General features: G+C 40.8%; 1 protein-coding gene and 1 long non-coding RNA gene across 2 annotated transcripts; one reads left to right on the top strand and one right to left on the bottom strand.

Annotated features, from left to right (window-relative positions):
- Positions 1–11: 11 nt before the first annotated feature.
- Positions 12–26,142, top strand: LOC131879183 (lachesin-like). Its single transcript, XM_059225429.1, has 7 exons — positions 12–619; positions 10,899–11,090; positions 20,992–21,113; positions 23,691–23,812; positions 23,880–23,968; positions 25,385–25,693; positions 25,789–26,142. The coding sequence occupies exons 2-7, from the start codon at positions 10,985–10,987 to the stop codon at positions 25,902–25,904; spliced, it is 864 nt and encodes a 287-aa protein (XP_059081412.1). The 5' UTR covers positions 12–619; positions 10,899–10,984; the 3' UTR covers positions 25,905–26,142.
- LOC131879184 (uncharacterized) lies at positions 24,372–27,644 on the bottom strand. Its single transcript, XR_009373112.1, has 2 exons — positions 26,133–27,644; positions 24,372–26,062 (listed from the first exon to the last, which is right to left on the bottom strand). It is a non-coding gene; the product is annotated as an uncharacterized LOC131879184 (long non-coding RNA).
- Positions 27,645–27,978: the final 334 nt, after the last annotated feature.

The following is a 27,978-nucleotide window of genomic DNA, read 5'->3' as shown; positions in this document are numbered from 1 at the left end:
CCACTGTACCCCGAGCCATTTCAGAGGCTGAAAGAGCAAAATCATCGAATCCTTCAACGCGACTTCAAGGGGAGGAGGAGAGGCGGACGTAGACGAAAAAAAAAGAGGATCAATGGAACCTGCTCCTCGGAATATCGTATCAATAACAAATGGAATAGACCCGAGACAAGAGAGAGAGAGAGAGTGAGAAAGAAAGAAAGAGTCCTTAAGCGATCAGCAGTGGCAAAGACAGATCTCACTTTCGAGGATTGACCTCCGTGTAGTGGAACAGTCAGCGGCGAAGCTTTGTTCCCTCTTTTGGGTTCAATATCCCAGGACCAATACACATCGGGATGGCCAGCGAGGGATTTTGAGTTCGTGAGTGAACAGTGCACGAAATCCAGAGTGGCCAACGGATCTTCCGTTCCTCATTCTGTGAGTGTTCAAAGTTGAAAGCCAGCAAATCGTGGCCGGATTCATGCGTGTGTCTTTGTCGAGAAACTGAATATTCGATATTTTGTTTGGGCAATAAACATAATGTGTTTTGTCCGATGGGAACATTCACAGGACATGTGAGACTAGGTGAACACGTTGCATTTAAGCAAAGGATTGCGTTCACGTTATTATTCAAGACCCAGGGGTGAGTAAAAGGGGAAAAAATCATCCGTGTCTGATGTCATCGAGTTGTACCCACACTTTTCCAATCCACTTAACCAAAATGGAACTATTTGATAAACCGCGATTCCCTGGTTAATATCTTATAATTAATTTTCGAGGTGGGTGTCAGGTTGGTAAATACAGATACCAAAAGTTTTCCCCCTGCACCAACTTTCCCCTTTCTTAGTGATTTGGTTGGCCTTCAGCCTCAATTTTGTTGTATGTAAGCTTATCTGATAACAAACCCCCGGACTGAATCACACTTCCAATGCCATTCTGGCCTTTTTTTGGCACACCAGACTAATACTTTTATTGTAGTTGAAAATGCACAATAGCGGGATGTGTACTGTAAACCAAATATTTGCAAAACCTGGCCTCGTCGTACCTCTTTTTGTTGGCTCACTTTAGAACAAGGAACTAAGCCAAGCATGTTCTACGTTCCACTTTCCAATGAAAGAAGTTCCTTCTACTCATCTTACTCAAACATTGGCTAACAACCACCCACCCACCCTCTTCATTGCACAGTATTTTACGGTTTTACAGTGCTGTGCTGCAGAGCAATAAAATGTAAGGGTATTTCTGCCCTTAGGTAATAACTAGCCACCTCTCTGGGCGTAATTTCCTCTTTCGAAGCTTCTCTCAAACTTGCGAATTTTCCTCCGTCCTCGGGTCGTTGTATTTTTTTCAATTAAGCTCAATGAAAAGGTTGCCAAAAATATTAAAAAGAGACTCATTTTGATATGGTTCCCTTCCACCTGGAACCGGCGGTTATCATGCAAAGTTCTCTTGTACCTCCCAATCGTAAAGTCTGATTGTGAAGAGGACCACCTCCTCCCTCAATGTGGAACATGGTTTTCCAGCAAAAAAGAGATGTATGTTTTGAATAAAAAGTAGACGGCTGAATTCCTGCAAAAGAATCGTCCAAGGCAGTAAACTGAGAGGTCTGAAGTTGTCAAATACCCGAGCAGATCATTTTTCAATCGAACTGTCGCAATGTCGCATTGGTTATTGATTGTTAGATATATGTTTTTACTTCAAGGCGAATCCTATGATTTCGCCTGCTTGTCCACTTATGAGTTGTCATAAAACAATGTGAACACAGGATAGAACTGTTCAAGGAGAAACGATCGTTAACGCAATTTAGCCAAACTGTTTAATTTAGTACCGGCAATAACGGCAAAAAACCTGATTTGGATTGCATCAAATGAATAAGTACTTACATGTGGGAAGCTTTTTGTTGGAAATAATTAGAAAAAGAATTAAGAGTTTGGCCGACCAATCCCTGACGAGACAATAACGAAAATTAGTTCACAGTTCAAGGCAAGCAGGAAATAAATGCGAATATCTCCCAAGAGTCCAATACCAAGGTTTATTTAACTTTTTGCATGGCGGAACATTAAAGCCTATAGCCCCCTTACGCTGCACGAAAAATGTTTTACGTTCTGCACTTCAGAGGGCGTTTTGTCATTCAGCCTCTGCCAAATAAATGGCCGATTGGGCCAATTCCTTTTTATTAAATTATACTGCGTTTCTGTTGTTTTTGGCTAATTCTATCAAAATCTTATTTATAATTAATGCCCCGGGTCACATAATGTGCGGAAGAGAAATTGCGTTCAAGACAAGGTAAGAGCAGTTTATTTAGCAATCTACCGTGCTTCTTCCCGTTTTTTTGGGCCGTGTGACGTTGCAAATAAAGGCCCTTATAGGAGTAATTGGATAACAACATCAAGTACCTTTTTCAACTATTAACAATCCAATAGAAATGATTTCCTTTGTTACGGATTTATTGATCTAGTTTCAATAGTGCTAGGATGTATTAAGTTAAAAAAAGAGAATATAATTGGCGTGTATGAGGTGTAATATGAGAATATACTAGACATCGTATAATTCTACGTATCTATCAAACTAACTGGAAAGTATCACTCCCGTTGGATCAGAGCCTACAGGAAAGTTGCTTACCTTGGTCAGATATGTTCTCATTCGACGCTCTAACGTCAAAATATCTGCATGTGCAGTACATTTGATGAACCAAAAGTTGTTCATGCCAAAGACATACTGTTCATAAATTCCGCCTCAAGCGCCCATGAGTGAGATGACCTAATTTTCCCTTGAGATTGAAGTACCAGCTGAGCTCCTTCAGCCAGTCCGAAGACTCTTTTATCTTTATGATCTCTTTTCTGTTATTCAAACATGGGCTCTTCCAAAAACAGTCCTCCTTGTGGTCATAAGATAATGAGGGTCCACTTGGACCAATAGTAAGCTATTGTTGAGAAATGGTATGGTACTACAGACATTCAGGCTTCCAATAATTCATTTCGATCATAGAAAGAACGAATAGATGATTATTTATGTTTGGGCGAGATGGCAACAATAAGCGTGACCATCAACACCAATTGCCGATGATTAGTTTTAATGGCTCAATTAGGAGAGCATGTCAGTACAATGTTGATGGAGCCGTTCCTCTGTAATGAGCCTTATTTGATTAAAAATGGCCGCTTGTCCTCGTTACTGGACATTGAGACGCTGTTTAGTGTGTCAATCCAAATCATGACAGGATGGATCATTAACGAAAGAGTTCAAAAACTGTCCAGGCAATTGTTTGGAGTCATTAATCTCTTGATAGCATTCAATGAATCAATTCGCCAAATTGTTGGCAATTGGGACCAGTAATGACCATCTGCTCGTTCCTCAGAGCTGTCACTATTCCAGCTTTCTAATGGATTTACTCAACAACATAATACGCATCTTGCCCAATCGGGCCAGTCAGTATATCTATTCCCCATTTGAGGCCAAACTGAGCCATCTACCGAAAATCACGGTCGACTTGACAAATGGAGTGAATAGAATGAGTGTGACAACGTTGAAGGATGATTTGTCTCAAGATGCTTTCACTGACTTGAGCTCCAGTACAATTGTAACCATGTTGGTTTGACAAGTGATATTAATATGGGTGCACTGGCACGACTTCTTCAGGAGACAAAGGGCCATCATTTGCCTGAATGCAACTTGTGCTGTTATCATAATCTTATGCATAGTGTTCCCTCTCTGCTAACCACCCTGGGTTACACCATGTCCAATAGTAATAATGCAAGTGAAGTAAGCAAGCTCATTAATCTTCCCCTGCTTATCGAATGGTTCAATTGCCCATTGAAGGGAGAGAAGTGCAAGAAACCACGCAACGGGCAAAAACCACAAACAGACCAATTATCTTTTGAGACAAAAAGGCCACAGACACCACCTTCTTCTGGGTTTGGCAAGGGCCATCAGTGTCAAGTAGAGTCGTGGAAAAAGGCTTCGGTCAGTTCCCAGGTGGACCCTTTACCTCTAACTACTCATTTAGGAGTCGATAAAAACCCTCCCCCTTTTGTGCAACGAGGGATCCGTTTCTTTTCTTTATGTGTCACTTCACTGTGGACCCGAGCTTAATCGACGCAGTTGTTCTCCAAAAAGAGGTTTGCATATCATCCAAGAACTGCTCATAACTGAGAAGGAAGTGCAAGAAACTAGGCGGCGAAGAGAGAACAGAGAAGAAGGTTTGGATACTGATAGCAATGCACTTTAAATATCCTCCATGGCCGACAAAGGCCGGGAATTGTGTAAGGGGCCTTCTAAGCAAGGGAGGGAAACACATATTAGACGACAACTGGCTCCTTGACGTGCATGTAAAAAATGATCTCATGCTTATTTTCTGGGATTTGCACTTTGCTTGGACAGAAATACACGTTTGTTGTTTTTGGCTTAGTCCTAACTCAGCACTCTCGTCTCAATTGGCAGGGCCAATTCCGAAATGTTAAGAAAGCTGAAATTAGATCAGTTACACAACTTGTCCGAAGGATTTCCGAATTCTATCCTTTTCCTAGTGTAAGCTCCGTCTGCAAAAAAAATCTCACTTTTAGCTGAGCCCCTTGAACGAACTCAAAACGACTTACTGTACATGACCTCGGAAGATTCGGGGTTCCATGAAGTTCTCTCGTCTAGTTTTACCCGTACTACTTCCTCGGATTCTTTTGAAATGAGGCCAACAACGACCATTGTGGCCCGAAAGTGGAACACTTGTAACAGGTTTTTTTTCTTCACGTCGGAAAGGGATAGAAACACAAGATGGGCTCAGATGCTTCCAAGGATCAATCGATACCAATTGTTCCACTTCTACCTTTCCCCACGACGAAGTAACCCCCAAATTGGCGTGGACCCATCGAGGATGATCATAATATTTCTGGTCTCTTTTATCTTGCTTATCCTGTGTCAACATGGAAACGAGCGCACGTGGTCCAGCCAATAGCCACTTCCAAAAACATCAAAGACACTTGGTCGCCCGACTCGTTGAGGTTCATCGTCCGCTTGGCAAAGTTCAAAAGAGAATCCTTAAAATAAAAGTCTACTGTTTGGATCCGACCTTTGGCACCGGATGAGATTCCTTGTCATATTCGAGCTTGTCTTCGGTTCGTGGCAAACATTCGAGAAAGCGGATTAGAAGCCCTTGGATAGAGAGGTTCAGAGATACGTGGATTAGTCTTTTGACCTCGAGTACAAATATCCTAATCCTAAATATCATGTTGTTGTTGTTGTTGATGATGAAGAAAAAATAGATTGCATCGTATATAGCCATACTGTACCCCAGACAGATAATGGCGTTCTGTTCAAAGATCCGTTGCAACAGCTAAACTAACAAGAAAGCGGGGAATGCCGGACCATCACTCTAATGACCTTCACAAAGGGCCAAAAGTGCCTTTTAGCTCATTCAAACGACCTTGACCTGCGACTAATCGGCGGTATCAAAACGATGTGTTGCCAGAAACTAAGGCGACATCAAGTGGAAAAATATCGGAGGGTAGAGTTGGTCCAATAACTAATTGACAAGTCATCGAGAGTAGGCTTGAATGGTTTCCCATATATGTGTACTGTAAACCAATGGAAACTAAGAACTTTCAAACCAGATAAGCGCTGATCTTGGCAAAGGATCCAGCAGCTATCAAAGTTACGATTGGAATCAGGCGCCTTCTCCGAGTTCATGTTAATGGATTTACTTATGGACATCAGATGATCTATCCAACACCTGTCATTTGTCCTTGTCCTGGAGCGATCCAGGGTGTCAATAACGACTTTGCCTGTCTATGGACTGACTCCCTCTTAAGTAAATGGGCCTGGGTTCGTTTTTGGCCCGGTTGAAGAACGAGGCCTTTCAGTTTGCTAATTTCAAATTCACTAAGATTCTTCATCAGATCAACCCGTTTAGAAAGGCCCAAGAGAATTCGAGGATCCCTATGAAAAAGCGACGAGTGAGAACACATTGAATGGATTGGGTTGGGAATGGGGCAGCTCGACCAGCCAAGAGCTGACTAAAACTGGAAGGATTCGGGTTGAAGGATGAGTGACGCTATCATAACAAGCCGTCATTTCGGTGAAAGTCCAAACTGCCCACCACCATTTCCATTCAAACAACGACCGCACAAGTCAATCTCTTATTCCCCTTGAGAGCGCGGCCAGATCAATGACGGGCGAGATGATGTTGAGACTGAGGCTCCAACTCCAAGAGCGTTCAGCCTGGTTTGGCTTCGTCATAGACGCGTCGTACGTATGTAAACTACTCCAGTACATCCAGACACTCTCGCTACGTATAATGAAATGCTGAAATCTGCCCGGGTTAGGTCCTCTTCTTTCAATGAAATGACGACTTGTACACAAAGCACATTCACGAATCTCGGCCCGATGTAATGGAAACTTTTATGGCTCAACTGGGACTGCTACAGGGTGACCAAATCGTGCCCGTGCTGAAATTTGAACCAGGACTTTAATTTCCTCGGGATTTTATGTATCTTGATTCGCTCAAGCGCGCCGAAAAGCCCAAAAGAGTGGAACAGCACCGATTGTGTGCCTTGGATGCCTTGGGTGGTGCCTTTGGCTTTGGACGAAAGAGTACACTTCTAATGCGAGAAAAGGCCAAACGAAAGGGACCATTGGAAAGCGAGTTGTCTTCTGGGTTTGGAATTTGTTGTTGACCATCTCAGTCATGTATATTTCTGCTCGACATCCAACGGATTTAGCGAGTCATGTACAACAGTATGTAAAGAAAGAGAACACACTTTTCGCTGGTTTCCGCATTTTTTTGTCGAGACCTGAAGGAAAGCTTGACAGAGCTGAGTTATAATTGAGTGAAGTAAATTGTCTTTCCAATAGTGGCTGAAAATGTCAATTCACTTGAACACTTCATTTGACATGAGTCGAGAAAACAGAAAATATATGATATTTCGATTTCAAAACAGTTCCATGAGTGTGCATGGCTTGTAGAAGAGAATTCTCCGTTCCATTGGGTTTAATCTCTTTCACAAATACTGGGAAATGGAATTTAACCCCACAATTTGGCGAAATATTTGGTCTGGTCGTGCATTGGATTTTGCATCTCAGTCTTCAAACTTGTTTTTTATGGTCGGTCAAGGGTGTTTGCAAAAGGCGAAAAAAGAATAGAAATGCTCAAAGTTGGAACCTCTTCAAACTGAAAGAGACGGGATCTTGAAATTGTGAGCAATGAAATTTGCATCCGTCCCAATCTGCTGACGACAATGGGATCAAATCCACTTGGATCGCCCAATCTCATCATCCCATTCTTGCTCACATGCCATGGATGATGGTTTTATGATTGCATCTAAGCCGACAGACTGGCAGAAAAGCCCTCGATATCACTGATATGCCTGTCAAATGGAATTAGTTCCATGCTCACGGATATCGCTCATCACATTCATTTATCCTTCCGCAAGATTGCCTGCTTTTCTTCTCTCAGAAATCTCCCCTCCAGCCAAGGGCAAAGGCAGGCCTGTCCGCCCAAGAGACCGCACATTGTATGTAAGTGAGAAATTAGTTCGATTATTCAAAGGCTGCTTCGCCTGCAATTGGCATTCCACTCACATCTGGAGAGGAGCTCTTCTTGATTCCATTCTTCATCCAGCCATCGTCAAGGCCCTTTGTAATGAACCTTTCGACCTTGAACAAGCCTTTTTGCAACAGAGATCAATTATTGTCCTGTCTGGCTTGAAGAAAGACGATGAACTAGAAGGCTTTGGTTCATCGTTTTTTTCCACCAACCCGAGATGCTGCCCTCGGTGAGAGTCCTGGCTAAACAAAGTCATTCAACCAACATGGTGCGTAGTGGATTCGACCTAAATAAGCTGAGTACTGGCAAAAGAGCGCTAAGTTTGACTGGAAGAATAGCCATCCACGTACGAACGTAGAGTACAGTATCTGACGGTGGAGGAAGTAAAACGTTCCATTCCCAGTTAAGGCTCTCCGCCAGGTTATCCCTTGATTCTCGAAATGAATGGACCACCCAGAATGGTCCAATTTCTCTCTCCCACCACCACCACCACTGCCATCACCTCAAGGATGTTTGTTTCCAGTCGTTGGGTTTTCCTTATGGGCCAAACTGGGTTGAAGGTAAGGGATTGCTTGTTGTCGGAAACAAGAATATAATCGATGATTGATGACAGACTCGGTCCCAATCCTCGGAGGCTCATCATCGACGAGATAACGGCCACGATGAAGATGGAAATTCGTGCCACTGAAAGAATCTGCATTTTATCCTAGCTGGCTGATCTGAAGGTCAATGGATTGTTCAGTTAGAAACCTTGGAAACACTCTGCTCCATCGGATATCAATCATATGCGGTATAGCCTCTTTGAAGCGCTAAGATTTGGGCCTGGTCCATTTACTAGTGCTTTTACATAAATTGGGGAAAGCGTTTAGTCATGTCTGGGATGAAGATGTCCATCCAGAGCCACTTGCCTCGAGTCCAATACAGTGATAAGATGTGGTCGCCTGGTTAGATCGACTCCCCACCACACTCCTATCCATCCTGGTTTAGATGGTATTAATACATCTTAGATGTGAAGGTGCTGGAACACTGGAACATTGTATATCCGATCATGGTGGCAAGCGAGAAACCATCTGGGACCAGCTTAGACACTAGGTATAGATTGGAGTTGTACAAAGTTAAGCCGAGGAGAAAAACCTTGCTCGTTTTCAAAATAGATTGGCCTTTGCACAAGAAAAGGCCATGCAGTTATTGCGACAGCCTTTCGTCAGGGTCTGAAGGAGCGACCGACCGACAAACCAACCAACCAACCATTTTTAGTGAGGATTTTTGGGCCCTCGTCCAGATGGGATATTGAGAAGGTCAATAGCAACGACGGAAAATGCCTGCCTCGTTTTTTTTGCCCGTCCAAATTTTTCTCATAACTCCAGGCTCATTTTTTGCGGCGGCAGGAAAATTCTTGTCAATTGCTGGAGGATGATGGCATAATTTTCGGCACCATATTTCTTTTTCGCAAGGTGTAGTTTTTGGTATGGTGGTAACATCTTGTACAGTATTCATGTGAAGGAAAAGGCCAAACGAGGACCTCTAACGTGACGATAAACGCATAAATTTTCAGCCTTCGAATCTTGCCCCCCCCTCCCCCTCCCCCCAAGGATTTGGAGCATTGGATACGGATCTAAATGATCACGGAATGGCATTATTTTTACCCTCAAGCCAACCTAAAAACACTCAGTCATTCCAACTTATTGTGACAATAATCTCTCTTGGCAAAAAGTAGGATTTTTTCCCCCTTGGGATTGAGATTTGGCCATGTGGACACAGAGCAGCCTTCCTTGTTCAGAGCGCTAAGTGCTAACGAGTGGTTTGAATCCAAGAAAGAGGTACTTTTTTCTTTTCATTCCAAGAACCTCGCACGAAACGACAAAGACTGCCTTTTTAAAGGGGTTGTTGAGCGGGCAGGAAATTTATTGCATTTGCACATGTACCTTTCTTTCTTGGCTCATTCTGGACCTAACTTACTACATTCCTCGTTTCTATGTTCAGGTACACATAACTTGTTTTCTTTTGTCTAAAAGCTATGAAGTTCCATGGAGAGCCTGGGAACAAAGGCCTCATTACGTGATTCAAGTTGAAACATTTAATTGCATATGCTCCAGACTCAGGCTCGACATTTTTTTACACGGCTTCTCTTTGTTCTACAATCAATGAATAACAACCAGAATGGCTGTGCTTTAAAGTGTACAAAGCGAAAGTTAAACAAAAACCTGGCCAACTATCTCAACAATGATTTCTTCTCGAAACAGACCGTTAGAGGAAATTGTAGTAGATAAAGTTTCTGACTCCAAGACTGACTGATCTGTGACGGGCTTCAAGGCCTCAAGGCTTCAAGGCCTCATGAGATCCCGTTGTCGTTTGAACAAAGCAAAACATCCTGTTTCCTGGGGAACTTTTCTGAGCTTTCAATGCGCATGTGGTGGATATCTCAATGAAAGAGGTACGGGGATGCAATGAGTGCATTCAGCAATAGTGCCGACAACCAATCCGAACCAGAAAGAGAAAGAGAGCAGATGTAATCCCGTTCCCCGTGATTAACCAGTTTGCCTAGAACTCTGCTGGCAGACAACCGTTTCCCATAGGGTATTTCCATTCCTCGCTTCCCCTTTATTTAAGAACGTGACGGTTTTCAATATCTAGGTTTCTATCTGGATCTTGGAACATTAGAATGCAGATTTGCACAGTTCGGCCTGCTTGGTCTGTTAAACTATCGGATAGGGATCGCCAACGTGATTGGCTCTGAACGGATTAAGGTGCAATTCATTAAGGTGTACCACGTGTCTTTTGTACGCAAACTTTGTGATTTCCAGTTGTCACCTCTGGAGAACAGAATGTGGGAGGATTATCGATTTTAAGTGCATAGCCCTCAATCTCGAAACGTTTTGAACCAATAAATAAAGTAGGACGAACGACATTTCGAAAAGAATGCATTTTCACCTACATCTGGACCTTTTAAGTCTTAACGTTCATTTTCAACACTTAAGGATGGTCCCAGGTTAGTGCCCCAATGTAAAAAAAAATGTTTTTGACTCAATCAACTCAAAGTTTTGCTGTTAAAATGGTTTTTTTTGCTGGTGTCTTGAAGAATGTTCATGTCGATTGGATCAGTTTTCAATGAAACCATGATAAGTGATCGTCACTTTGGAAAAGTATGCACCCTCTATTTTCCTTGAACTAATTTGAAAACCTAGTTATTATTCATGGAATTTTATTCATCGGGAAATTAAGCTTCTTAAGCAGGTCTATTATTTTTCGTTCGTTATAAAGCAAAAACGGTTTCACTAACATAAATAGTGAAAGGAGAGTTCAAATGCAAGGGACACTTTTTAGAAACTACCCAATACGCCCTTTCAATCGAACTGATTGACAAAATCCATGGAAATTTGCTTCTCTTTTCTAGTTCTGATGATTTGACCGATACTCAGTTACGTCATTGAGGAGATCTTTGCATCGGCGTCTGGATCGTATATAACCATCCTTGTCATCATGAGGATCAGACACGTCAATCAGGCTTGCCAATTGATTATTCTAAGTTGCTGTACAATGTTGGCCATCACCGCGTCTGACAACGAAAACCAAGCAAGGCCAAGAGGTAAGGGAATTAATCATGATACAATCTTTTTTTTTGTTTCTGGCAAGGCACTCAAAATGCACCGATTGATTTTTCATTTTTGTTAATGAATGTGCTAAAAATATCACCACGAGATGGGCTTCTATAAGACTGTTTTTTTAACGAATTTACAAAAATAGAATTCATGTTTTCATTTGAAATAGGCATTTTTGAACGATCTGGAATTAATCTCAGCATCAACAATACCTTTTCAGTCAAAAGTACCTCAAAGTTTATGATATGACACAAAGCGCTCTCATGTTCCAATTAAAAATGAATGAATGATACAGTTTAACCTTCAATAGGGCTTAGCAAAGCCTTTGTACTGCAAATTTCATTTAAAAGAAAGGCAAATGACATCTTTGAAGAGGTTTAAAAAATGGATGAATTTTTTGGTTTGTTGGCAATCGAAATGGAATAGAACATCTCAGAATTAACCTCGTTCATGTGCAATCTCAATTGGTCTTCCTCAGCCAATTCACAATGTTTGTTTCGACATGGTCATTTGCTTTTTGCAAACAAGTGCTTAAACACGCAATGCCCCCTCTGATATTTGTAACATTACTGCTTCTCTCTAGAACTAAATTTAACATCGACAAAAGTTAAACTTGTTCAAACCAGCGTTTCTATCTGGTTTTTGTTTGACAAACACATCTTTATAAGTTCTTCGTTGGAAAGAACGGCATCATTTGAGAACGGCAATGATCAATTGAAAATGAGGAGTCTCTCTTGAGGTCAATTCTGAATCAAATCGAACTGGAATTCGACAAGGTCAACAAGTGGCTGATAACTTAGAGCAAGGACAACGTTAGAACTGGAGAGACACGGTGGGTAGGGAGAAATGTAACTTTTATCCAGACAAAGCGACTGCAGTTTCATTCACACGAGTTGGGCTTTTGTTCGTTATAAAATCGTTCACCAATTTTGGCCTCAATCGAACGTCTGTGTCAAAAGCAATGAGCTCTTGAAACTCAGTACGACGTGGGCACAAAATGAGGGACTTATCACTAGGTTGACAAGATCTTACCAACCTAGTACTAAGCCAGTCATTTGGTGCCCAATTCGAACTGATTTTTGAAGGCTGATTATTTTTGCGCACAACACTTCGATTGAGCTCAAAATTAGAGAACTCTTTCATGGTCAACAATACTTCAACTTATGGGAATCGAAATGCTTTCGGTACATCCGGGTTTTAGTGCTTTCAGCTAGAATTTAGAAGAGATCACGTATTCACGCCATTTGTGATGAAAAATGTGTCAGAGAATGTTAGCTTTAACTTTGAAAGTTTTTTTTGCATCAAAAGTGTTATTTCACATAAAGATCAACATCTGGGAATGAGGCTCTTTAATATTTTCATAGGGTATTAAGAGAGTTAAAGTTCGTTGTTTCAAAGCATAGAGAAGCAAAAAAAATTCTTTGTAAAGTCTCATTGCATTCAATATTCAATGATTTCATAAACGCAAATAGAGTGCTCATTTGACTTGAAACAAGGTTCCTCTGAAGGGTATCGTCACTCTTAAAATGCTTATAAAAGAACCTAAATGCCAAGCGTACGTATGAAGCTATCAAAATACCAAGCAGCTGTTTAATGGCATCATCATGAACTTTGTCATTGTTTAAAGTTGACAATTTTATGGCATGCAGCCTTAGGCCTCGCCCGGATTGCCTTAATAAATGATTCAGAAATGTCACGTGAGGATTTCCTGAAAACCTTGCTTTATATTCCTTCACATCATTCAATGGGAGAAGACGATGAGGTTGAGAATCTGCTACGAAATTCAAAAAAGAAATTTCCATTCTCATAAAAGAGAGTGGAACAGCTTCTGAAACAAAGAAAGGGAGGAGAGGGAGAAAAAAAATCTCGCATTTGCCTTCTGGCTCGAGATTGCTCCATCGGATCTTGGTCTGCTGGTTGGCTCAGGCCCACTTTTGGAACCATTTCAATTTCTCACCAACTATTGTTTTCATCCCATGTTCCATTGTTGCTCCACTTGGAACACGACTCCGGACTGTTCAACTCCACCAGCACATTTAATGGCCGCCACACCCGTCAGGAGTACAGTCCAAGTCAGAGCTAGTTCCCTGGGGTGTTCCAAAACGGTCCCAAGCCCAGTTCATGGTCTATTGAAGGATCACACTCAACATATTTTGTCAAGCGATGGAAAAGATCCAGGTTTGGGTTCGAAATGGACCCACATGGCACGTGACCTTTTTCAACCACCCTGTGATTTGAAAAAGTGGGAAGGCGACAACGGGAATAAATGTGCATGGTCACAAGACGAACCAAGAAGCCAACGAGAATAGAGAGGTCTCGGCTCTCTTAGGGAATGGTCCACGAGAAGAGGGATGGGATGGGGGAAGAGCCAATGAAAAATATTTCCCATGCAAAAATCCAATTCCTCAATGTTGGAGCAAACCTGCTTTGCATTCGACGGATGTTGGGTCTTAAGAGAGACCAAAAAGGCCCAGTGAAACAGTTGAAAAATGACGTACATGTGTCTTGATCAGATGAGGCAAGTAAATGGGTACAACAATTTTACACAGATGAAAGTATCGTAGTTAAGCATGTACTCTTCTTTGAGGCGATGGAAAAAGTCGAGTCTTCGGTACTTATTTTGGATTTGACGCCATCAGTTAATCCCATGTTGTCGAATAAGCTATAAATACAACCAATATGGGTAGGAATCGACAATATAATGATTCTAATAACTTCCAAGGGTGGGACGATATCTTGTTTTCGTATTACTTGATAGAATGATTGTTTGAAATGATAAAATGATTTTACGGTTATCTACAAAAAATAGAGATGCGGTAGTATGGGTACTCAAAATCTCATAAGAATGTTTACAACAATTCCCATAGCCAGGATATTTGTTTGCGTTAATACATCATCGTTAACAAAACAAGTGAGGGTGGTTTTTCATTGAAAGTATTGAAATGATACGATTCATAACATCTTATTTAGATAGTAGATTTGTCCAAATGTGGCTTTTCACAGGTGCGATAATTTAGTCCTTTCATTGAGTGAGAAGGCCCAAGGACTTTGTAATCACCAATGAATACAAATAATTGGTGAACAAGTGGCAAGTGACTTGGAGAATTATTTCATCATAGAACACTGGTTATTCGACAATAGTGTTACTTTTCAGCTTGCTGACAACAACTAGAACAATAACAACAATAAATAAGAGAGCAATTTTAATGTAAAAGATGAAAGTAAAAAAAGTGACAAAGTCAAGTTGGGAAGAATTTTGAACGTCCATGCCTCAACAATTTGAAGAAATAAAAGTAGAATTTAAGTCAATTTCTATCAATGTCAGTTAATCTTGGCGCTTTGTTTTTCGAATTGTTTAACTAAAAAGCTATTTGAGACACCTAAAAGGCCATGGCTGTCAAAATTTGAAGTTTTGGCCAAAAGATCAAGATTACATGATTCATTCCTACATAAACACCAACTTAAAAAAAGATCCAAGTGACAACTTTTCTTCAAAGCTCAAAAGAATGAAGCTGAACTGATTTTATGGCTTTTTAGTATTATCTTGGCTCACAACTTGAAAACGCTTGGTCCAAATTTGAGCACAAGGCTCTCCATTCAATTGCGGAGAAACAAATCATCTGAAAGTTGCATTTTCGATCATTCTGGAAAGGTACTTTCTGCGAAATTTGTTTCAAAAGTAGCTTCAGCATCTACCTACAACCAAAAGGAGGAGGGAGAGAAAGATTATATGAAAATGTTGACCAATAGAGGATCTGCGTCCAAATCGTCTCCTTTGTCCCCGTTCTTGGGACAGCATTTAGTGTTGCTCGACGATAGAAATTGAAATAATCAACATCACACTGGGCTCCAAGTGAAGAGTTCGTTTGCTGTTGAGGGAAATGTGGTTGGGAGTTGGAACCCACTGGCTTCCTTGTTCCAAATTCCAGTCCTTTTGAATTGTTCCAATTTTTATGGGCTGCGGCGAACGGGAACTTTGGCCTGCTCCCAATAGCATCGAAGTCCCAACCAACTTTTCGCTCCGAGAAGTCTAAGGCAGTCTTTATGAGTTGGCGGAAGTTATTTCCACAAGACTTCAATGATCACCACTCGAGTTCATTCGATTTGTGAGATTGAACGCTCAAGTGGAATGTATCCGACAAAAAAGCAATTACCAAGATCGATAGAGGAGCCATTCGAGCTTTTGATAAACAACATATTTGGTAGATAATGACTACTCCTCAGGTACTTGAAAGATTTAATTGTCTTTCCAGCAACACCAAATAATCTTACTCTCCCCTCTCACATCGTTTTCAAAGGATGAAGCAAACACAACCTTCAGCAATTTTAATGCGTTCCACGCCATTTAACTCTTCAAAATTGCTTGTTCCAGTCATTAGCTTCCAAGTCTAGAATGAAGGAGAAATTATCACCAACCCTGGATTATCATCTCCGTTGTTGCTGTTCCATTGAAACCGATTTTCGGATGGCAACTGTTGTTCCAAAGATCCTGAAGATTTTGGAACACGTCCTTCAGTGCTTGATTGCTTGAGGCTCAGATTCAGTAATTTGACTCAATACATGGCAGATGACTTGCATTTGAGTGTTATTGTTGTGGACCACGTGCATGTAATCAGTATAAATCATTGGCAGGAAGAGCAAGTGCATTTCACGGCTTCAAATGTCCATGTTTTAAGTAAATCCAGAGTTTCGAAGAAACATGAATCAGCCCGGGCCAAATGTTTGACCAAATGGTCATGCAAAGGTAACGAGCTTGACCACTCGCATTTGAAGTGATTTGATTAGATCTCTGTAGAAACTGGCATTGCATTTACTCGTGCCTAAATGAACTGCATGCTTTCGATAGCCTTCAAATTTGGCGGGATGTTTATGGCTAAAAGTTCGAGGTGAAGTCATTGCTCGGTTGCTTCTTCTCTCAAGGTCATTTTTCCAAGTTTATCGAAAAGATGTTGCTTATGTCAGGTTTTTGGAGAGTGAACCGACAACAAGGTTTTAAGTCTTTGGCCTTCACCAAAGAGAGCAACGCAAAAAGAGGCCAAGTAGCAAGAACTTGCAAAACTCAGTACTGCTTGTAGTGAGTACTATCACCACGTTCAAAGATGACTTCATATAGTAGTTTTAGTGTTTGAGCAATGTTGATGGTTGGGCGTTGTTCTTCGCCAGTTGTCATTACTGCGTACGATCCCAGGAATTGCATTTCTCCCAAATTTGCATTTGGAAGACTGCTTCTCGCCTCAAACTTGCAAGATATCAAGCCCATGAGAGTGAAAAAGTCGGATCCCATGGAATGTGTTACGGACTGTAAGTGAATGCATTTCATTTTGCAAGTCATCATCCATTCAAAAGCCCGATTTATTTTTCAATCAGCATGATGATCTTTGATACGCCCTGAAAAGACAAAGAAAGTTCATAAAAAAGGCTTCAGAAGTACAAAGAGTCCCACAAATATCCAGACAAGGGCTATTGTTCCAGACACTGTTCCCTTTTGATCCACTCATCGCATATTCCCGTCATAACTGACCCATTAGGGAAGGGAAGCTTTTGCGCAAATTTGGACATTTTTGGAATGCCAAAACCGGTTACGAAGGGACTCTCTTTATGCAACAACCTCTACCCTCCTTAGCATTAAGGACTAGACGAATAAAGATGCAAAAAAATGAAGCAAGAAGCTTAGTTTGGCCTTTGAGAACACGGAACAGACGTCGTTTGAACATGGTTATCAAGTGAAAACGAAGAAACTTGAGTCGACTGTCCGTGGAAACGCTTTTACGTTTCTTTCAGTCTGTGCATTTTGCAACGTTTTAAAAAGCCTAAATCCCAGAGTTGTTGATCCTTTTTTAAGCTGCGAGGCGAAGTTTTCAGTCCTATTCACTCGGGGAACACATGTGAAAAGGTGAAATGATGGCCAGACCAGTCACCATTGGGTGACTTAAATGGACTGCGCTTCATCGACAATTGGCGAGGATGCCAAGGACCTTGGACGGAGTCGACTTGGTTAAGCACTTGAACAAGGGAAATTCTTTCGAAACATTAATCCATTAGTTCTCCAGTTGTTCCCAGCCTTTCTCGTCCTTCTTCCTCTTGCTTGAACTGTGGTGGGTCCAATAATCCTTCAGAGTCTGGTGGAGATCGACCCCTGTAACCATTTAGTCTTGTTTAAAATGCAGGGCTGACATTCAATTCCCACTTATTGGCACATTATGCATGTGGATCATGAAAGCGTGGAAAAAGGCTTGATGACCAAATTCGAACAGCCTTCTGTTTTCCTTCTATTACACTGGATGATGTTCAAGCATATAAAACCAGTTCCCACGATAATTTTTTCGTAACTGTCTTTGCTCAAGCGTAAGGTGTTTTTCCGAAATTTGAGCATATCCTGTACAGAACCGAGTGTTTCGCCAACATTCTTTCAAATGGTTTCTTCAGTTGTTGCTGAAATAAAGCCTTGGTTTAATGTAAATCGAAGGTTCGGCAAGGAAAAGTATTATATTATACCAGTCGTCTGAACTGCTTGAGAAATTTTCTTCAATTAATTGATGTCGTAATCTTTTCATTGCTTTCATGTTTTATAACAAAAAAAAATTTTGTGACTGACCAATAACACAGACCGTGAAAGCAATGCCGAAAAATTATGACCAAGTGCGTTGCTGCTAAGAGCCTTATTCACATTTGTATCTATAGGTATTCGAATGTATTGACAAACAATTTTAACTTTATAATCGTAATATTTATCGTAAGTCTAGTGAGGGTCAAAACAGAGAGCTCAACCGAACTAAATTGATCAGTGAAGGGATTTTTAAAATGTTCAAATTTGCTGGTCTCGTGTTTTGATATCCAAGCATTTCAAAAAAAGCTTTGCTTTGAAAAATAAAATGGGAGTTCGGATAGGGTTAAAGTGCTCACAATCTGAAATATATGAGACACCCTGTACACACGGTCGTATCAGTCAACCTTCAAAGGCGATTAGAATTGAACAAAAACAGAAAAAAGGTCATCATCCTTTGAGCGTGAACGGTTGAAAGGGTTGGAACAAGCAAATTCCAATGAGCTTTTTACCGTTGGAAGTCTCAAGGAAAAAAACCCTCGTGCCCAAAAGGTCATTTGAAGTCGATGTTGAAGCGACCCAGAAGGTTTTTTGAGGGTTGAAAGAAATTTTGTTACTTCTTTAGAATATTTTAAGGATGAGTGATGCAAAATAAATGCAACGTTGCACCAAATCGAAAGAATTTTTGACTTTGTCGGAAGCGGGATTTGAACCTACGTGTTTTCACGAGTTGGGAAAAATGGGTCTACTTACTGCATGAAATCGATATGACCTAAGTCACATGACATGGCAGCATTGAATAAGAAAACGGGCGGGTTTTCATTCATTTGACCTTAATAATTTGGTTTACCGTAATACCGTTCGATCAAATCTACCTTCTGGGCTTGTAAAAAATATTATGATTTTGACTTAAAAAAAACAGTCGAAAAAAGTTTGGTCATGTTGCCAGGGTGACTGCTTTCAATTCTAGTCAAGCAAAAATTTCATCGATATTTTTTTACTTGAGTTTCTCAAAAGATATCACTATACTTTTTAAGAGAGTTTTCTGACAACTAAACTCCCTCTCTCAGCACTGTGACAAAACAACAATCTTTATGGAATATTTCTTTCACTGTCAAAGAACTAAATCTCTTTTTTTAATTTTGACGGCAAAATTGACAATGAAATGAATCATCGACTTCTTTCTTTTGGTTTGTTTTTTCCCGGGCTTTTCCGACCGCTACAGGGAATGTAATTCCCAGCACTATTCAAAGGAAAGGTTATAATTCGTCTATTTATTAACTTTCAATCTTTATATGATATTTGGTCTACCAACGAATTTGAGTTGGCAGACCGAGCCTAGTCCTTGAATGTAGGCTTGATCTGGAATGCAAATTAAAAATTTGTCCAAGTCTGACTGCACAGATGCTACCGGATCAATGTATCAAGAATGATAATAGTGCCATTCCTAAAACTAAAAAAAGAGATAAGCAAAAGGCTACGTGGGATGCCAATTGCACTTAGTTCATGCCATTACCGGTATTTGCAGACAACTCCTCCACAAGAAGCTGAAATTCCCCTCTCCACGATTTTGCGGTATTTCACCATGTCAAAGTTGAGGAACATTCTACAAATTTTGGAATTAGTTTCACTGCTGGCTTGGAGCCTCTCAGAAAGGACCTACTGGCTTGGTGGCCATGACAAACACTGAAAGTTGTTTGGCCTTATAGGGACTAAGAAGTCAAGGTCGGATGTGAAATGGATCCTCAATTTCTGTCGATTTGAAACCCATGAGTGACAAAGTGGATTAGATCTGTTACACGTCATTGGTTGGTTGGTTGGATTGCAATTGCAATTGCACTTCCTAGCCAATTCAGTTTCATTGTGCAATAAAGTGAACATTTCGCTGTCGAGTTCGAACATCACCAGCGGCCTTTAAAGACTTACTAGACTCATGGAGGTTGAAGAGGCTTTCCAAACGAAAGATCAAAGTCAAATCTCCGTTTGGTGTTTCAAAGACAAACACGATTGAGGATGTTTTGATTGTTTTCTGATGTATCGTAAATACCGTGTCCTAGATCCTCAAAAGAGGTTGGCATTGGTGTCCTTGATAAAGGATTGTAGAGACTTTGTCTTGACAAGGTTCAAGGGGGAAAGGAGGAACAAAAAGTCTCACAGATAAATTCGTTCATTTTCTCATGTATCCAGATAAAGAAATACGCTTCTGCCAAATGAGTGCAAATAGAACAGGATCAAATTCAGTCAAAGATTGTGTTGAAAGAAACATCATCAGGAAAGACAGAGATCGCATTTCTAAGCCACTTTTACTGAAAGGGATGAGAATGCCTTATGCAGAGCATGTGACGTAATATCTTTTTCACTCTTTGGTGATTGGGGCCCCACTTTGGGTTCAATATGATTTTGTGATTCAATTATTTTCGCCAAATGCAATGTATTAAATGGAAACAAAGAAAACTGCATCATTACTTCCATTCTTAGGTCAACCAAAGATTAGTAGCAGACAATTTTGAACGAGTACCCAAAACACAGTTTTTAGAAGGTTGATTCATTCAGTCAATGAGTGGAACGGTACATTTCCCTCGAAGATCTTAACAAGACCCTCGTCAAGGTTTTGGGAAAACACTCATTCCAAGTTCCAGTGCTCTCAACTTTCAAAGGAGGAGGGACATGTGCAGTGGAAGATTTCCCACTCGTCCGGTAAGGACATATTTTCTCGAGGAGCAAAGCAAACTCGCAATCATGATCGTCATCTTAGCTGGGATTAATTTCTTCGCAGGGCGGATTTATAGAACTTCCCCAGTCTTTCTTTTTGACAGCATGGTTCCACATACTTCACTTGAGGCACGCAAGTTGTTTCCGCTCTGGCGTTAAACTTCTACTGTAAGCCGTAGTTTAGAGTGAAAAAGGCCTTAAATCGACGCTTTTCAGTCTATTTTGAAAAGGTCATTCATTCTGCTATACAATTCTTGGAACAATTGTATTTTTTCCCTTTTCAAAATGTATTGTTTTACGTTAGGCTTACATTTCTGCACAATTAGGATGGCCTTCTATCATATCGACAAAGAATGAATGATAGTAAAAAGCCTTTTTAGAAAAAAATCTACGCGTAAACCAGATTTCATCTGCGTTTCCAGCTCTAAATGATGACGATTTTGATGTGGTGTTCAATTAGTAAAAACTGGAGAATTAAAGGGGGGGTCGAAAAAAACCACGGTTGATTTGGAAACACATGCTATTTTCCATCTTTACTAGATACATATTTTGAAGACCAATGCAACTTACCATACAAATTAACGTGCAACTAAATGCAACATGTTGATAATGCATTTTTTCTTCTATTTCAGTCTTGGCTTGGCAAGATCCAGATGCTCCACAATTTGATTGGAACAGAGTTGAAAACCACACTGTTCAAATGGGCGGAACAGCATTGCTACCATGTGTGATTAAAAACCTGGGGAACGAATCCGTAATTACCATTCACACTATTTTTGATGTCGATTGATGAAAGGATAAGAGGATACTAGGAAGACTCATTAAGATCTTCCTAAAAAATCTGAAATAGGACGGAAGGGGATTGTACTTTTATGAAAGAGATAAATGGTTGATTTTTTCTATATCTAGAGTAATACAATACTAGAGTAATACAGTAGAGGAATGCACGCAAGAGTTTGAAAATTAAAGCCAATGTTAGTATTTCCATAATATTTGGTTTATCTTGCAATCAAGCATTTTCAATTGTAAAAGTTGTTCAAAGTGATCTTGTCATGTGAGTGTCTAAAAGGACTGTTCGAAACATACAAATGTATTTCTCTTTACTTTTCCAGAGCTGTATTACTTTCACTATTTCGAATTGTTCACACATCTTCCAAGTTTTTTCATCGTTTTTCCTCTTTTTCGTAAAAATAACATTGATCTTTTACTCTTTTGCCCATTTCAGTAATTTTGCTTCGTATTGCCGCAAGCATTTTTCAACAACAGCTTGATCATCTTGCTTTTGCCCGATGTTTTAAGCTTATATCGCTTCAGCTTTCAATTTTTTTTTGTATTTGGGTAACATGGTCGGAGGATTGAAGATCACCCAGCCAGCGAAGATAGCCATCACATTGTCCGTTTTCAGTTCAGATAGGCATTGTCATGGGCCGGATCAGATTGGTTGTCCGTTTGTGGATGTGACTAGCGTCTGAAAGTTTTCTTGACGAAGGTCAGGAAGGAGAATCGAACCGGAGACTTCTTTCATACAGACCAAGCCTCCCACCTCTGGTCGTGGGTTTCCCACCTTATTCCAAACAAATTTATGATAGGAATAGCGGCTAGGCTTTTCATTCGTCAAAAATGGAGTCTTGTGACACTTTAAACTAAATGTTAATTGCTTAGAGTCCATGTGACCAAATTCCAGAAATATGGAGTGTGAATGAGCTTCCCGTTAAATCAGCCTGCTTTTCGAATTAAAGTAATGACATAGCAAACGTAGAGCTCTTCAATTGAAGTAATGCCATTTTTTTTCTTTTTCTTAAGTCATTTGCTTGTAAAGTGGTTCGTTTCAAAGTTAAGCTGTCAAAAGCTTACGTAGCAGACCAGGAGCAGGCCTAAAATACGAATTTTATGTAGTGTTTACTACATAACTTAGGACATGTCTAATGAGTTTCCTAAGCATTGTTTTGGTCTCAAGTTTGGCCAAGTTCATCTATTTAACAAGATCTTATGGTCGTATGAAGCGTTTTTTTGGCATAGAATGAGCAGCTTAAGATCTTTTGCTTCCGTTTGCAGTCCACATCTCTAGAAGTCCGTGGACAAGTAGACCATTCATACTAACAAGACCTTGGATTGAGAACAAATTACCACCATAGCAGATAGGCCTTTGTCTTGTTGTATATGATTGGTACTGACAAATAATACTATAGTATTTACCTACCCATCACTTTTCAATTGTGGAATAAATAAAGTGAGATAAAGTTAACAACTCTTAAACAAATGTGAATCGGCAAAAATTGATTTCTCAACGTTTTTGAACCCTAGACCTAAGTTTGCGAACCCAATGATACCCACCAACTTCAGACTCTTATTATACAAACATGAAGAGCTAATCAATCATCACTAAGATTCTGTTCGTTGAGTAACTCGTTGAATCATTGTTCGAGTGAAGTCTTTTGACCCTTGGCTTTGTGGCACTAATTTTACAGCCAACAAAGTTTCGTTGTTTATGCTTTTCATGGATATCTTATGTATGAGCATAAACCCTGTTTGGTTGAAGAGGCCAATTCAGCAATCATACAATAACTAGATTTCAATTAGCAAGAGAAAAAAAGTGAAAACGTGCCTTCGTCAGTTGGTTCATAGATTTTGTGTTAAGTGACCCATGTGCGTTCATTTCGTTCGTTCGCAAGTGTGGACAGATTTTGAGCGAGCTGCGACTGATTGCGCTTTTTGACAGATATTTTCTACTGATTTGATTGTCACCTAGATTTTTCTCTTCCACGAGGTTAATTTTTCTCCAAGAAAAGGTCAAAATCATGTACCTGAGAGCCTCACACTGTCAAACAACTTGATGGTTGATAGGTTTTACTTTCCTGACCTTAGAAAGTACTCACCAGAATGTTAGGCATTCATCGGACTCAGACACATTTCACGCTACTTCAATTACTGTCACACCACTTGAAGCCAAGAATGATGTAATGTCTATGAGCGAGTAAAAACGGATGAAGGAAATTTTTAAAACAAAAAGAGACTCTTTTTCTATGCCTTTTTATCCCACGTCTTTCAACCCTTGAGGTCCATACAACTTCCTCAAAGTACTTCAAGTGTAAATTAGAATTTTTGTTCGCTCAAAGCTCAGGCAAATAGCATTTTTTTACACATTTACTTTCCTTCCTGTCCAATGAAGTCGTTATATCCCAGCGCAATTTAGATGTGCTGACAATATTTTTAGATTGAATGCATAGTAGATTCATTTTCTTTGTAACCCATTAATTCCTAAAGCAAAGAAATTAGCCAAAAATAATTAAAGTTTTTTATCACACAATACATAAAATTGTTATCGTTCCAGGTGTCATGGATTCGAATGAGGGACGCGTATATTCTCACCGTGGATGAGGAAGTTTTCATATCAGATCCCAGGATTTCCACAATTCACCAAGATAACTCGCTTAGTTGGACTCTTCAGATAAAGTAAGAGATCGCCTAATCCAACAGTTGATTGAAACAAGTCAGCAACCATATTTTTGGTCTTTTTCAGGTCCGTTCAACCTGATGATGCAAGTAAATATGAATGTCAAGTTAGCACTGAACCCAAGATGAGCCATTTCGTGGGTCTTCAAGTCAGAGGTATGGTGTACACTGTGCATGTATCTTTTCTGCGAAATTTAACCCCGTTCCGAGAATATCATTACCTACATTCCATTCTTTGCGGCAGGAAGTTTGGGAATCTTTTGTCTTTTACCAGGAACCTGGGAATGAATCTACTATGTTCCAGGAAGTACTTTAAGAATCCGACTCTGAAGTGAGAGAATGATAGTCTTGAGCAAAATTTTCATGCATGATGTACTAGACTGAAGAATGACGGGAGAGCGTAAGAAAGGAAGGATTAAAAAGGAAGGACCCTTCTGTTCGTATGGCATTGAGAAGATGTTCCACGCTCTCCCTGGCTTTACTTTACACTCCAAGATCCACGCGACATCATTTCATAGGACGATGGTCCATAAATTGAGTAATGGTGATGGCGAAGGGGTGAGACTGGAGGTGTGTTTTATTCCATCTAATATGCCATCTTGCTCGGAATATTAAGTTAGTTCAGGAATGCATGCACCCTATCCAACTTTGGATAATGTGGTCCATTACTGTGGGATGCGTAGTCGGTCTACTTTGCCCTTTGTTGCACGGGGCTCAAAGGGGTAAAAATTAACGCGTTTTACAAAAAGAAGCAAGGAAGGGGGAGAGAAGTTTTTGTGAAGTTACAACTTTCATGTTCATCCATTTCGGCAAATCCGTGCCAGCCTGTATTGCAAGTGCCAACAAAGTGTGCCAATCCTAAACGAAAGTTTAATTGGCTTCAATTTGAGACCCTATTGATCGTTGCAAGTCGAAATCGAGGCGGCTCCAAGTTGATTCACTTGAGAGTAACAAACGACTCGAATAATGACCCGTCCTGACAAATGCGTAAAAAAATTGCCAGGAAGTGGAACACAAGCCTTGCCATTATTTTTTGAGGAACATGAATTGGCTTGTGAAATTGCTTTTGAGGCCATTCTAACCAAATGCTCGATAGGTTGACACACGAAGAACATTTGGAACTGGATTCCGAGAAGCCACTTTGAACACATGGTGGATTATGCAGGGACACCAAAAATGGGTCCACCCACCCACCCACACACACAGGAGGGTAACAGGGTGAACAAAGCCGATATTAAGGATTCACTTTCCATTGCCGTGTTTGATTTAGTGTGTTCCATGAATGAAAAGGGGGACAACACGTACAGTAAGAACCCAAGGGGCTACCAGACCAGCCCCAGTCAAATCAAGGAAAGGAAGTCAAATAGGGATGGGAAGGGGGAAACCCAGAGGGGTTCAAATTATGGCTCTCAAACTTGGAGACTGGCTGATTAACCCACTTTGAAGGCACTTAATCAATGGAAGAGCAACCATGTACGCATTTATGGACCATAAATGGTGGATGAAAGTTAGCTCGAATGGGGCGAGTTTCGGGACTGCTGAAGCTCATTCGGAATTTGCTTCTCTTTCTAGTTCCCAAGGTTCATATCTTCGGAGATCAGGATATATTTGTGAAGTCATCGAGTACTGTCCATATGAAGTGTGTGATATCGCAGTCCTTGGAGCCGCCCAATTACATCGAATGGCGGCACAATGAGCAACGCCTTTCACCCGGATTGGGCGGCCACACCCGAATTCAAGCCACTCCTCCAGAGCACATTGCCGAAGGGACCACCATGAGTACTCTGACCATTCTAGAAGCCACAAAATCGGATAGTGGAGAATACACATGCCATCCAGCCCAAATGGACAAGGCCAGGGTCATGCTTCATGTTTTGGACAGTGAGTGTCGCTTTGAAAGAAAAAAACGGCGCCAAGCATTTTCCTGGGTCTCACAATGTCTCCTTATCTGTTGATTGGTTTCCATTTCATTTCAGCCGATTATCCCGCGGCCATGCAGACCAGTGACAGCTGTCCGGGATTATTCTCCAGAGCAACCGTTGTTTTTTGTGCTGCTATAATGTGTGCCATTTCTGTTCTTGCCGGCCTCTAATTATGTCACCCAAGGTTTTGACAGCCTCTAATTCAATAAAAGAGGCCAGGGCCAGTCTTCACGACCGAGACACATTTCTCGCGACCCATTGTCCGCTCACCAAGATATGAAGGCCAGCCACATCGACTTAAAACGGATGGATCACAAGAAGGCCGAAGCTGAAAAAAGAGAGGAAAAGGCTTACAGACTTCTTTTCACCTCTGGTCAACAAACTCTATGCTCGTTGACTTAGGTTCAACCACGTCCCATCGTGGGAAGGAGAGGAATTCTTGAACTCCACACAATGGTCATTTCTTGCAGCACGTTCAAGTACTATGGTTCAAGGTCCTTTTCAAAAAAATTTGAGCCTCGAACGTCTCAGTGTTTTGAACTCCTCCGACCCTAGCTTTTGTGGGACTCATGAGCTGAACGGTTGCACAAATGCTGAGGAGGATTCTTATGCTTCTTAAATCTTCTGGAACTCACAAACATTCAGATCCAAATCCTGTGCTCGGCGGAAAAGCATTTTGGCAATGCCAAAACTTGAGCTCTTTCACGCACGACGTCTTTCGCAGAGGGAAAAAGTGTCATTTTAACCTCGTCCAATCACCACTTTTAACTCGTTGTGGTTCGGCCCCTCCAGCATCGTCATTTCCGAGCAGCTTCGTGCATTCCAGTCTCATGAAACGGATTCGGAAAAGAGGATGAAGAACTAACTGTATAACAAGAAGAACAAGATGGAATGCTACGTATGGCAAAAGCAAGCCAGTCGACTAACCATGCTTGAAACCACTTTTCCGTGCCGAGCAGAAGTGCAATTTTCCGGGGAGGGAGCTGATGATACTTTTTTATGACGCCCTCAATTCTCGCCACCTGAGAGATTACTCCTTTAATTGACCAAGACAGCTGGGCCGAATGTAGCCCTGCCCGATCTGCCCGGGTCCAAAAAATGGCCCTCTGCCGCGCCCTAACCAGTCTGTTACCTCCCGCTCAGATTGATGGGCACAATTAGTATCAATCTAGACGGCCACTTTTGGTGGCAAATTGACCGAGGGGCAGATGCAATTTCCCCCGCCAGGAATAGTTGAAAGCGCAACGAGGTTCAAATTTCATGAAATTTGTGTCCTATGGACGTTTGGGCTTTTGACCGCCGCTTTCTTGAATACAAAATCAATCCTGGCCAATTAAATAAGTATCAAAAAAAGAATGAGACCGAAGAGTTTCAAGATACTGGAAAACAGTTAGAAATCAGTGAGTGATGCTCAAGGTCTTTTCGTGTGTCTGCACTAGATCTACATTTTTAGAACTCGGATAGATTTCCAGTTACAACCGAGAACTCTTTTAAACGTGTCACATTTTATGAAATAAATCTGCTATCATTTTTCTAATATAATTTTCGTCTCCTTTCATATCTATGAGTACGTTGAATCATTCGAACCAAATTTTGATTACAGAGGATTGACCTCGCCGTAACTGTCATGATTTAAAACAAAGCAGTCCTCACGTTTTCAAACTGAAGTGCATCAAACAGACCCGAAAAAGAGGCTTTTGACCCGTGAGCCTTTTTCCCATTATCATTGCCAAATGATTCCCACCAAGCCCACGACCCCGTTGCATATTTATCAAGACCTGTTTTAAAACTGGTTAAAAATGGACATCTAAAACGAAATCCTGATATTGACGACCAGACTCGCTGTTCCTATCACGAAATCGGCCTTGAGGACCTCAATTCAAAGTCCGAACAGAGTTTACAAGCTATTATTGCAGCTGTGACCTAAGATCGGTACAATGAACGTCTGACTGGAATTCCAGCTTTACACATGCACCCATCATGTGTACTTTATAGCACTGAGCTTGAAAAAGTGATTTTAGGTCGTGAAGTTAGACAAAGGGCTAAGCTAATTGAAATTCATTTCATGTTGGACAAACCAATGAGGTTGACTTAGATGTACATGGCATCATTTACCCAAATATGATTGTTGTTCATTAAAACTGGCACATTGAGGGGAAATTGAAAGTACTGTATGTTAAGCCTAGTTGGGAAGAGTAAGTAACAATTCATTTAAGAATGACTGACGAAGATAATCAATAACAT

This window comes from Tigriopus californicus, chromosome 4 (genome assembly GCF_007210705.1).
Source record: "Tigriopus californicus strain San Diego chromosome 4, Tcal_SD_v2.1, whole genome shotgun sequence".
Lineage (NCBI taxonomy): Eukaryota > Metazoa > Arthropoda > Copepoda > Harpacticoida > Harpacticidae > Tigriopus > Tigriopus californicus.
This window is presented reverse-complemented; position numbering and strand designations above follow the sequence as displayed.